Raw genomic sequence first — 12,727 nt, 5'->3', positions numbered from 1 at the left:
GAATGTGTGTGTGTGTGTCTATATATATAAATAGACACTTTGGTCTCCTGAAGTTTGATGTTTAGAAATTAAGTAGAGAGAATATAGGAACTTAAATAATTAATTTATTATAATGAGAAAAGTTTTATATTCTGGAGCAATAAATTTATAGTTTTAAACATTATGTAGCAAATTACAAACTTACCACAGCCCCCGTTGTTTGGGAGGCTAGTTCAGCAACAATGGCACTTAAAAGAGCACAAGTGTTTGACACCAGTTTTGGAGAATGATGAATAGGATCCTAAAAGTACATAATGATCCCATTGTTAAAGGTCCTAAAATATTATCGGCATTAAAGAACAAAACATAATTAACAGATTCAGTATAGTTACAGTATTTGAATAAGCATTTTAACATATACTTGTATACCAATACCATTTTGATATTCAACTTCAAAACAAATGATAAAAGTATGTTTCAATTTCAATATAAAAACATGAAACTTGCAATAACAGAATACATCTACCTTTGAAACAACATTTTACATTTATTAAAAAAGCTCAAGTTCTTTATCACCCTGAAAATTTACTATTTGTTGAAAATTAATACTCACTTGTCTTAATAATGTTCGAATTGGTTCAACAACAATGGATAAAAGTCGATCTAAAATATCTTTAAATGTGCATGGTCCTGAGTGACAACCTTCTTTCTGTGATGGAGAAAAAAACAAATAAATCTTATCTTTACAGTAAATTATTTACAGAATTTCAGGCTAAGAAAGAGGAATAAATCTAATAAAACTGACATTTGATTTACAACTAAGAAAAACCTAAACCTGAATTCAATTATTTTTGTGACTGTAGTTGAAAAATAAAAACACTTCAGTGACTTAATGTAAACTTAAAAACAGTAATATATTTCATACTAAGATTAGATAAAACTTAAATTACCAAATCTTTTCAGTTTTCTCCATGTCTCATCACAGATGTAATTGATAAACCCTACTCTTTTTTTTAATTAATTTTTGATTGACAAAAGTAGCTACAAGAGTTAAGTTTATTTTTTCTATGACAGTTACACAGATGATATGCTGTCAACTTCAGGGAAGGCAAATGACTGGCAGTTCCCACTTCAAACTTGTAGGCCGCTCTTTCACCAATGAATACTTGGATTGACTATCACATTGTAACACACACACACGAGTTTGAATTGTTTTTTTTCCCCCATCAGACTGTACTTATTACATGGAAAATTTAACTGCAGTAGTTCATGACATACAAAACAATGATGAGTAACTGTAATATAACATATGATACTTATACAGCATAACAACACCAATTTGAACAACCAATTAACTGGAGAAACAATACACATTAAAGTTTGTAATTAATTAATACCCAAGAATAACTAAAATATAACACTTTTTATTGCAAAAAGTTTATATCTACATAAATCAAAAATTTTTTTTTCAAATTTCAAAGCTAATGGTTTAAAAACAATATTTAGTAATCTCAATTATCTAACTTTGCTTTATTGAGTTAAACGTTTATTAAAACACAGAAAAAGAGAGATGAAACAGTAGTTTTATTGGAGAACAAAATCCAGACAAAACACCATATAAAATGTTATTTACCTCTGTTCTACTTGTCATGCATTCAACCAGCACCGGAAATCGCTTTCCATCACCAGAGTCTACTGCTATTTCTAGATCTGAGGCAGACAGCAAGTCTCGAGTTGGCATTTCTGGATTTTCTTCAGATGGACTTTGAACTGTATGATCTATAACACTGTTATGATCCAACGTGATGGGTAAAGTTGAAGTGAGACGAACTGATGGACTACACAGAGAAGCAAGAACTGCTGCTAAAAGATGGTCTTTTTCTGGACTTTCTCCTTCCCAAGGCTATGAATGGTATTTTTTTAACAATTTAAATACAACCTGAGCATTTGGAAATTTCTAAATATCTCATGAAATATAATCTCTAATGAAGTGGGGTTTTTAGTACAAGGGACTGTAAAAGAAACAGAAAACACTTACAACATTAACAGTCAAAAGGAGGTCACAAAGTCCTCTCCACTTCAAACTTGGACTTGGGTAAAAAGCATGGTAGCAAGAGAGAAAAGTTAAATGGCATTCTTCCAATATTGTATGAACCATTCGTGCAAGGAGAGAGAGAGACGAGGAAGGCATTGGGAAGCCTGGCACAGTGCGATGAGATTGAAGAGTTCCAAATGGAATGGGATCAGACAGGATGTGTCTTAACAAGGCTCTGGTGTCAGCTACACATTCTGATAGCTTTGGAGACTCCACAGGAGTTTTAGAAGTTGCTGATATAAATTATACAGCACATATTTAGTTTATTATAGCTTTTGCAATTACTTATGTTTAAAAAATATTATTCAATCAATACTTGGTATACCTCTAATAAAAGAAAATTAATGTCTAACCACAAATCAACTAATAATTTCAAACTGAAAAATTCTTAAGAAAACAAAAATAAAATCTTAAGTATATGTACAGACAAAAATATTGAGAGAGAGAGAGAGTGTGTGTGTGTGTGGTTCTTATTCTGTATTTTAGTTTATCAATATTGGTAATCTGAGTTACTTATCAGTTAAAAACTACAGATTTTACATTTTTGATGCCCCAATAGAATCTGAGCACACATAGGTGATAATGTGTCGTGTGACACACAAAATAATTGATAATTAGTTCTTTTTTTAAATTAAATAATATATAACACTAAAACTTGAATTACAAACTACAATTTGATTCCCTATTTATGGATGTAAATAGTTGTTCAATATCTTGAATGTAAGTCTACAAAATATAACATTCACTCCAGCCCCAACCTGTATGGAAAGGATTAATTTCTTCCCACATACAATATTTTATGTGTAATTAAAGCTTAAAACTGATCTAAATTTTACAAGTTCTTATTATTGTTTGAGGTTTAATATTAGTTTGTTATAACTTAAAAAGGAAGCTGGAACAAAAATAAACAAAAAATGCTGCACTAATTGTAAAGATCCCAAAGTTACAAGTTATAATGTGGGATTACGAAATGTAACCTATGTTTGGGAGATGAGTGAAGAAGTAGAACCCACATTGGGGTTGAGAAACATCTTTTATCAGTCTTAACCTCTATTTGTCAGTTTCACATAATAAATAAAAGAGTAACAATAAATATAGAAATTAGGAGAGCGAGATGTGGGTGCTCAACCCCACAATGTCCCTCACCTATATCACCCTTCACTGTCTGCAGATGTGCAATTAGTGCCTACCATATTGGGGGATGGAATGCTAATTTCAAGAGGTATGTTTCAACTTACTTACCTCCAAATTGTAGTACCTTATTTTCGTTTTCTCATTTCAATTAATTCTTTTCCTCTTTACTTGGGATAACAGTCACCTTCCCACAACTGTCTTGAGGCAGTGATGGGCGATATTGATGTGGGACATAGTGAGCTGGAGCACCCACATCTCTCTCTTCTAGCTTCTATATCTGTTCCTACCCTTTTATTTCTTATGAAAGACTAGCGAATTGAGATTAAAACTGATGGACAGGATATTCCCACTGCAATGTGGGTTCTATTTCTGCAGTCACCTCCAAAACATTGGGTACATCTTATAATCTCACATTACAGCTTGTACCCTGGGATCTTTTAAATCAATACAGAAATTGTTAATTTTACTTCTGTTTCAGCTTGATTTTAAGTTATAACAAATTAACATAATTAGTCAGAGGTTTGGATTTGCTATTTTTAATGCAGTCCTTCCTTGTGTTTATGCTCATTTAACTTCTTTAAAATGTATTAATTTTCACTAATTATACACACACACACACACACACACAAATTATGTAAATTTTGTTAACAATAAAGAGTAAAATTGTTTCAGATTAAAAACTCACACACAGTCGGGTAAATCTCACTGACGTAAATACGCAGCAAATGAAGACTAGCAGCACATATATAAATCAGTCTTTCAAGATCCAGCAAAGCTGCTGTGGCTGGCATAGAAGCTGTCTGGGCTGTTTCACATAAGCCAGCCTTGAAAGTCTGCCAGCTCCAACGCAGAAGTTTTAGTAGTGAATGGAAACAATCCTGTGATAAACAGCAAGTTTTTAAAAAAATATTTAATTATATTAACCTCAAAGATTATAAATATTTCCTTCTTTTCTACTTTTATAAGCATGGTAATGTTAAAAGTTTAATATTATTTTGATAAAAAGATGTGAATATACAAAATACTAATTAAAATGTACAACAAAGCTAAACAGAACTACTCTAAGTACAAACATGGTTATCAGATAACTTTAACACAGATATGTTAATTCTAGATTTAAAAAACCTTTTTGGCAAGGAAACTTAAATCCCACCTAGAATATTTTCTTTTACGTGTCTGCAAGTTAACGTTGTCATAAACATTCAATTTATGCAGCAAAAATCAAAAAATTAATTTTAATATAATAAAAAAAGAAGCCAGTTTTCAAAGACAATTTTCCAGAAGGACGGGTATCAAAAAAAAAAAAAAAAAAAAAAGAGTACCTGACTTTCTGAAGATAAGTACATTTCCATTTTAAAAATCAATAATCATTTTAATAATGTTATGTAATGCCAACATTAACTAAAGATTAGTTTAAAAGATCTTGCAATATACACCTAAAGTGATTATATCACTACTGCAAAATGTCCAACATAAAACACAATTTCAACTAGTTCTTCACCATTTCTTTTCTTTTACCATTTGTCAGAACAGTCTAATATAATAAACACAGTACCAGGCAAATTATTAATGCACAAGTAGGGTCTTTGTCCAAATTAAATGAAGAGAACAATAATAAAAAAAATTGAAATCAGTCAAAAGCAATATTATTTTAACACAAGCATGTTCTTACTGGAACAACAGTTCTTGAAAATTCTTTACTCAAAATGCAGAGTGGTTCAACAGTATCAGGCACTATTTTAGTAGAATGACTATCTGGTGCAACAACTCTGAAAATTAAACATAGAAACTACATTTACACAGATTCTCGTGTAACCTGTAAACTTACATTATATTTGGATGTAGTTTAATGTTAAGAAATCATGAAGCTCTCCCTGTATTATAATAATAATATCTATTTATTTATTTGAATATATTGAAATTATACTTCATATTCAAACAACAAATTGCCTTCAAAGTTTATCACACTATATTTGTGCAAATGAGCTTTGAAACAAAATTAGTGTAAAATTATTAAACTCAAACAGTTAACATTTTTTAAAGAAAAACAACACATAAAAGTAACAATAAAATTAATATGGAAGTATTTGTTTCCTTTTAAAATGAGCACAAAACAGGCTCTCCCTTATTTTGAACTGACAAACTAGAGGGACAGCATCTAGTTAAAAGTAGTCACCACAAACTTTTGGGCTAACCTAAACAAAGATTTAACTACTGCTTTTAATACAACCATAATGAAAGAGTATAGAGCTCAATTTCCAGCATCATATCTTTAAACCATGGATTCTCAGAATTACATTTCAGCATCACAATGAATATTAAAGTTTCAATAATAAAACACTCTGTACTAAATCAAATTTCTTAACATATTTCAAAACTTCAGTACCCACATACCTGTATAACAACTGAGGAATTTGTCCAGCATTAACATCAGTTCCATTATTAGACTTTTTTGAGCTTTTGAAGCAAAACACAACCCTATAAAACATTTTTTTTTATATACACAGACACACATGGATATTTTATATCACTAGAATCTGTTATTAATATTAATCAAATTACTTTTTATACCAGCAAAGACAATATTTTTAAGTTTATTTATTAGATTTATTACCTAATATTTTTAATACAGCTGTGAGAAAATTAACAAAATTACAAATGATAATCAGAAAAGTAGACAAAAATCAAGATTTAATGAAACAAATAAAAAGGAAATTGTGTTTACTATGTATGCCAGGTTTGTCATGTCAAATTATTTTGTAAATTTGGCAAGAAAAACTTCATTCCCATTTATAGAACAACAAATAAAATTAGGCAAATATAAGATAAAACTATAGATGAAATCAATCTCATGGCAAAAACAGGTATTTATAAAATGAAAGTTGAATGTGGTTGTGTATGCACTGGTCAAACTAGTAGAAACTTAAAATTGAGAATAAATTAACATAAGAGTGAGAACTTGCACTAGCTGAACATGCAAATAATATTGGTCATTTCATCCAGTGGAAAAAAATATTTTGAATAAACTGAATAATATAGTAGTTAAAAATATTAGAGAAACTATAATTATAATGAAACACAATAAAAATAATTATATTTTAAAACAGAATTAATGGTTTGAAAATCAGAAACGAAAAAGACAATATTTTAAATATGTAAACTAATTAATCTTACAACTGGGTTTTTATATTTATATGGTTCCACAATAGTGGTTTTCACTATTCTGAAGACAACATGAATCAGCATTGAAACATGTTGTGGAGTGCCTTTTAAGACTGATCAGATTTAGAATAGAGATTTCAATTGTGTACCAAACACTAATGATTTGAATATATTTTTAGTATTTGCACAAGTTCATTGAATTTTAAATATTTTAATATTCACCAACTTTGTAATGCATACACAAGATACTTTTTAACTTTCAGAGTGTTATAAATAATACTTGAAGGCATACATACACATTACTCAAATTTAGAATTTCATTGACAAGATTAAAACAATGCATACAGATAATAAAAAATTAAAAACTGTTTAAATTGATGGGTTTTTAATTTAAAATGTTTCCAAATACAGTTTTGAAATCTGTAATGACAAAATAAGATGACTGGCAAGTTTAATATCAGAATTAGTATTGTAGCAAGTCTTTGTAATATTAAAAAGTTATTTTTTTACACTAATATCAAGTGAAAGGAGCCAATGAAAACAAAACTGTTACTGTACATTACTACCTTATAATCATGCTTGTCTTAGTCTTTTCTTACAAAGTGATATTTGTTTTGTTTTTAATATTCTGCTTATTGTGAATAACATAAAACAAATCTACCTATGAATTTTGATTACATTGGACATAAATAACTTATCACTATTATTATCCCTAAAAGCAAAAATAAAGTACAATAACAAACAAAATAAATCACTAAATGAAGAAAACAGACCAAGTGCAGTAAAAAAGTGATTCTGAATAATGTTTCCATGCATTTTAACAAAAATAAAACAAGCTATATACATGTAAACAATTCTTAAACAGTCCAAATTTTCCTCTTATATTTACAGAACTGTATTGCCTGCCTCACTGTGATCACATTAATTTTGTTTTCATTCACTCCTTTAGCTCAAACCCTCCTAAAACCCATATATCTTCATATTTTGATATTTCATAGTATGAACTGAAGTACCCATCCTTTAACTGGTTTATCAATTTAAAAAAATATGGGGTTGTATGATATGATAAGCAAAACAAAAAATCTTAACTTTCACACAATTTATTTACAACACACTATTACAGAATTCATTATAACCTCACCCAAAGTTTAATATAAGCTTCAAAAACTCATTACATGTATACTTAAAAATAGTATACACTGTGATATGTCCAGGGGAACTTTGTACAAAAAGGTAGCAGCCAAAGTTGTAAGGTCATAGGTCAAAGTATGAAGTGGTTATAACTCAAGAAATGGCTCTTCATATTAGTACTGTGGTAACCACTGTAGTATAAACTTTATCCAAGTTTATTTATTACTGCAACAGTGGTAGCCATTTGTTTTCACTGTATTCCTTAATAAAGAATGTTAATGTACTCTGATACATGAGACATTTGTGTGACCTCCTTCCACACTGTATGTATGTTGTGTTATATAGAATATAAAACAGTATTTTTTTTTGGTTTGGTATAAGAAAGTAGCACCATCCATGAATGTTATTAACATTAACTTGCAACACAAATGATAATGCTCAATAACATCAACCAATGGGGTTTGGAGAGGTTGTAAGCCCCACTAACATGTTTCTTGTTCCAAACTATCACCCCACAGTTTAATTAAGATTGGCCTAGAAACCTAGTAGTAGCAGTTAAATAATGGTTAAACAAACAAACAGACATACACATTTTTGTGCTTTATATGTAGATAGTATGATTTAACATTAACTTCCAATCAGAACAAACTATGTACTCAGAGCAAAACTAAAAAATCTACCTAGTTATCAGTGTAGCTAATTAAATATACCTTTCTTACATTTATATTTAACTGAATGAATTGTTTTACTTTCACTGTTTAAAACTAGTTCAAATCTTCATAACTATAATTTGGCATGACAGCAAATGAGGAGGAAATTCTAGTATTTTTTTTTTTTTTTTCAGTAGTAGATTTAATTTTTCACTGGTATATATTTCTACATAATATAATAAAACATTAAAACATTTATAATTAGGGTTGTCAAACATTAAAATGTCTTTACATTATCAAAGAAAATATATTTGGTACACAACAGCAGCCACCCAGAACAAAATGTTGTTACATCTCTACTGTAATCATTAAGTAGAAAAAGAAAACAAAAAAATTAAATGGATTTCAATGTAATACTACTTGAGAACTAGCTCAGATACTGACTTTAATCAATGATCTTCTCAGTCATCCACCATCATTCATCCAATATGCACACTTACTTTTACAGCTCTAAGTACTGAAAGCTTCAGAGAGCAGCTGCAACATATTAAGCTCACATTTCACTTAATTAAAACTTCAAGCTGTAACAGGTTGTCACAAGAGTATATCAAGTTTGGGTACTATATTACTGTTGATAATATTTACAGGATTCCCAGCAGTGCATGCTGCAGCCAGCTTTTAAAATAAAGGCTGAAACTGAAATAGAGGCACTTTAATGTAATCACCTTACAGAAGTGTCATTATAATCATTTAAGTTCTATAAAACCAAATACAGAAATATGTTTGTAGTTATTTCCCACTGTCTACCTAACAATTGAGAAAATCTTTCTTTCCTTGAAACTGAAATATTCACTTTAGAAATTGCTCTTTGAACTGTTATATAAAATCTGTTAATCAACCATTAAAATTTATATTTTAAATAAAGAACAAAAGATTCTTTCTATTAATACACATTTTTTGCATGTTGAAGCATTAAAAATCAGGCATTTTGTTGAGCAATTAAACAGATTTTAAACATTAAGCTTCTGAAAATCAGTTTTTATAAGTTTGTTGTATTCATTAAAATAGACTGCAATTTTATCTTGGAAAAATTATTTTTTTGCTACAGCTTATGTTTATCTTCTGAACTTAATAAAAAAAAAAGTGCAAAGAGTGTTTATGAAATACCTATGCCCACTCTGACCTTTATCCATGACCTTCAAAAGGTAATCAAGTCCTGACCTTTATATGTAGTACTTTATGCATTCTTGAAATATCCTGTTCACAAGAAATGAGTAGAGGAATGGCTGCAAACCAATATGCCCCATTTGAGTTGCAGCAGGGGAATAAAAATGTTTAAGGTCAATAATCACCAAAACATTACATGTGACAGCTTTCTCCATGCTTATTTCTCAAGGACTATTGTTTTTAATGTCTTTTCACAAAAGAAACATCTGGTTCTCCTAGTTTTCAGAAATAGCACTTGCTTCAGACTTTATTAATGATTCTACTTGACAACAGTTTTAGTTTTTATTAATCAACTTGTCTTATGCTGATTCTTGTCTTCAGTAATCAGCTTATTTCAACAAATGTTTGTTCCAAAACCTCAATAATCATATTATAGAAGAAAATATTAACAATGAACAAAATTTATTTCTATGATTGTGTTAAATATATATATATATATGCACACAATGTAACATCCACCCAACTTGATTCAAAATTTAAAAAAAAAATTATGATACACACTGATCTTCTGTAGTGACAGCTGACAAACCACTAGAACCACAGTCGCTGCTTGGCCCTGATATTCTTGCCCAAGCTACATACCATCGATTAGCCATAATGGATACTGGCTCATCAAACAACATGGGATACTTCTGTCTAAACAATAAGGAAACTAGTACTTATTAGATAACACTCAAAAACTATAGTTTAGTTAAACATTATAGCATTTCTAAAACATCTTTACAAACTGTTTAATAAGGTGTTAACACTGTATTGATGGTTTATCATTTTAGGGAGTTGTACCTCACTGAAGATGTATTATAAATATAGCTTTCATTACTGGATCCTATTAATGTAGTGTCTATGCTAATGTGTATACTGCCAAGGCATATGCTTATTTAACTGCTAGTTAAGCAAAATAAAGTTTGAAAATTAGAGCTTCAAAGAGTTTACTGTGTTTCCAGATTCTTTCAGTTGTGAAGTGCAGTAAAAATTTATTTTTAGGTGATAATATATGACTGAAAAACATAAAATTAGAGGAGACTTGTCATCATAAAAAGTTTCATCATTCACTAATTTTTTAATTTTTCTGAAGATAAAAATTAAAGGCCAGTGAAGTATACAACGTTACAATGCTCAGCAGCACATAAACTAAATAAATTACAAAATTACATAATCTTTCAATTATGAAATACATTAAAAGTATTTCTGTAATTAATTATAAATATTTTCACATGTTCATTTATTTCCAATATGCAAAACATTAGTTTGTATAGAAAAAAGCCATTCAGGTCACAGACAGAACAAGTCTGTTTTGTTACAAGTTAGAGTACAAAGTAATTTTCATATAATGATTAAAAAAAACTATTCTTTGTTACAAAAAATCTCAAATATTATTTGTGCAATCTTTAAAACATCCTAAATACATTTTGAATGTTTGTTTTCAGTAAGACATATTTTCTCTATATTAACTATGCTGGGTCTGTAAATTTGACTAACCTCATAACCACCATGAAAAAATTGGGAAATAAATATAAATTAGACTTTTTTTATTTTAAAATGACTACAAGCTATAAAATGAAAATACAAATATTTAGGCTAAATAGCTTAAGTAATATAACATTACGTGTTTATTATATTTACTTTTCAGTCATGCCTGGCTAACATTACAGAGGTTGCATTTATGCAGCATACATGCACTCATATCACCATATCTAATTATATAAAACTGACCTAAAGTCTTTACAAAGTGACTCCGTATTGACTAAGTTTCAGTAGACTTATCACGTACTATACAGTCACCTTTAAATTATTATACATTAGATATGTATACAGATTATTATTATTATTTATAAATAAGAAACTTATTCTTAAAATATAAAACAGTAAATAAAAGTAAAACAAGGAGTTATCTCTTCTAGCTATGATATTTCTACTCGGATGCAAAATGAAACTGTTTTCAGTTTATTATATATATGACACAAACACACGTAAATAACCAAAAACCATACATTACTATATCAATACCACAAAATTTAACTATAACTTATCATGCTTAGTAACTATGCTGTACTTAGGTCTAAAAAATATAAATTTTGAGCAGACTAAAGACAACCTACTTCCTTGAAATCTGGGTTCAAAAGAACGAGGTGGCCTTCTAAAACATTAAAATGGCTAAGAAAACCACAACAAGGACATTCTGAGCTGCCAATTAGTTATTCATGTCACACATAGAAATGCATAAGGGACTGTTTCCAAAAAATAAAAAGAGGTTAAAGGGGCCACTATGTTTGATTCTGTACATAAACCATCACAAAAGGAAAAGATATAAGGTTCTTATTTTATATTCTAGCCTGCAAATATTGGTAGAGTTCGTAATTCATACAAACTTACAGAATTTTGATATCATAAACATCTAATTTTAACCAGTTCTGCATTCAATACACTATGTGACTCATGGAAATTAATACTTATATGTTATTTTAATCTATATTTTTAAATTATGAAATCAACAAAAGCATAATACTAAAAACTGGATTAAAATGTACTCTTTCATATCAAACTTATTGACATTAATTCATAAAATAGTAGTGCAATAAAATTTTGAATGAAAGTCAAACATGATGAGATGGTCTTTAACCTGCAACTCTTTTCAACAGGGTAAAAAAACAAAAAAACAAATTTCTGTAAGAAAGCTACAAGCAGGTAACTATAACATCATTTACACTAGAATTGTGATATTTTAAAATTACCACTAATAACACTTATAAAAGCACATACACCATCCAAAACCTTCACCTCAATAAAATTGTTTGACACCATTGTTTTGGGTTTGAGTTACGTGATAAAAAAGAACAAGAAATTCAAATTTTGTTATGGTATTTATAAACATTCCCAAACTTGTGACTTAGTCACTTCATAGATATTGGTATAAATAACATACTTGTAATTTAAAATAACTGAGTTTTAGGAGCTGACTAAAAACATTTGAGTGATGACAACCCTCAATAACTGTAACAAGTTTTAAAATAATATTCTAGGTGTACTTCTCAGTGAATAATTATGTAAAAATTAAGATAATTTTACTTAATATGAAATGTACTTTATACTTTTTAATTACAAAAACAGAATAAAATGCCCCCTATATTGTGATTCATACTTGTCAAGTTGGTGTGCTCAAATATACGAGAGAGTGAAATTAAATCACCTTGCTCCACATTCATAAGGAATTTCTTCAGTCTCAGCAAGAAGATCACCATCAGTCTCCTGTTCACCCCCCTCAATTCCAATATCGAACAGCTAGAAATCATAATAAAAAATAATCTTAAGAGATGAGGGGATAAGTAAAATACTCCAAGACTGAACAAAT

General features: G+C 29.2%; 1 protein-coding gene across 6 annotated transcripts in view; it reads right to left on the bottom strand.

Annotated features, from left to right (window-relative positions):
- LOC143230760 (E3 ubiquitin-protein ligase MYCBP2-like) overlaps positions 1-12,727 on the bottom strand; it is a 145,767-nt gene that overhangs the window by 81,828 nt on the left and 51,212 nt on the right. For all 6 annotated transcript variants that reach the window (XM_076464878.1, XM_076464884.1, XM_076464882.1 and 3 more), the window contains 9 exons: positions 12,566-12,657; positions 9,880-10,014; positions 5,603-5,686; positions 4,881-4,977; positions 3,894-4,086; positions 2,018-2,307; positions 1,613-1,882; positions 593-688; positions 185-280 (listed from right to left, as the gene is read on the bottom strand). In XM_076464878.1, the coding sequence (XP_076320993.1) occupies positions 185-280; positions 593-688; positions 1,613-1,882; positions 2,018-2,307; positions 3,894-4,086; positions 4,881-4,977; positions 5,603-5,686; positions 9,880-10,014; positions 12,566-12,657 (1,353 nt within the window). The remainder of the gene's footprint in view (positions 1-184; positions 281-592; positions 689-1,612; positions 1,883-2,017; positions 2,308-3,893; positions 4,087-4,880; positions 4,978-5,602; positions 5,687-9,879; positions 10,015-12,565; positions 12,658-12,727) is intronic.

The sequence above is a fragment of the Tachypleus tridentatus genome, chromosome 10, assembly GCF_004210375.1.
Source record: "Tachypleus tridentatus isolate NWPU-2018 chromosome 10, ASM421037v1, whole genome shotgun sequence".
Lineage (NCBI taxonomy): Eukaryota > Metazoa > Arthropoda > Merostomata > Xiphosura > Limulidae > Tachypleus > Tachypleus tridentatus.
The sequence above is the reverse complement of the archived record's forward strand: the minus strand, read 5'-3'. Positions and strand labels throughout refer to the sequence as shown.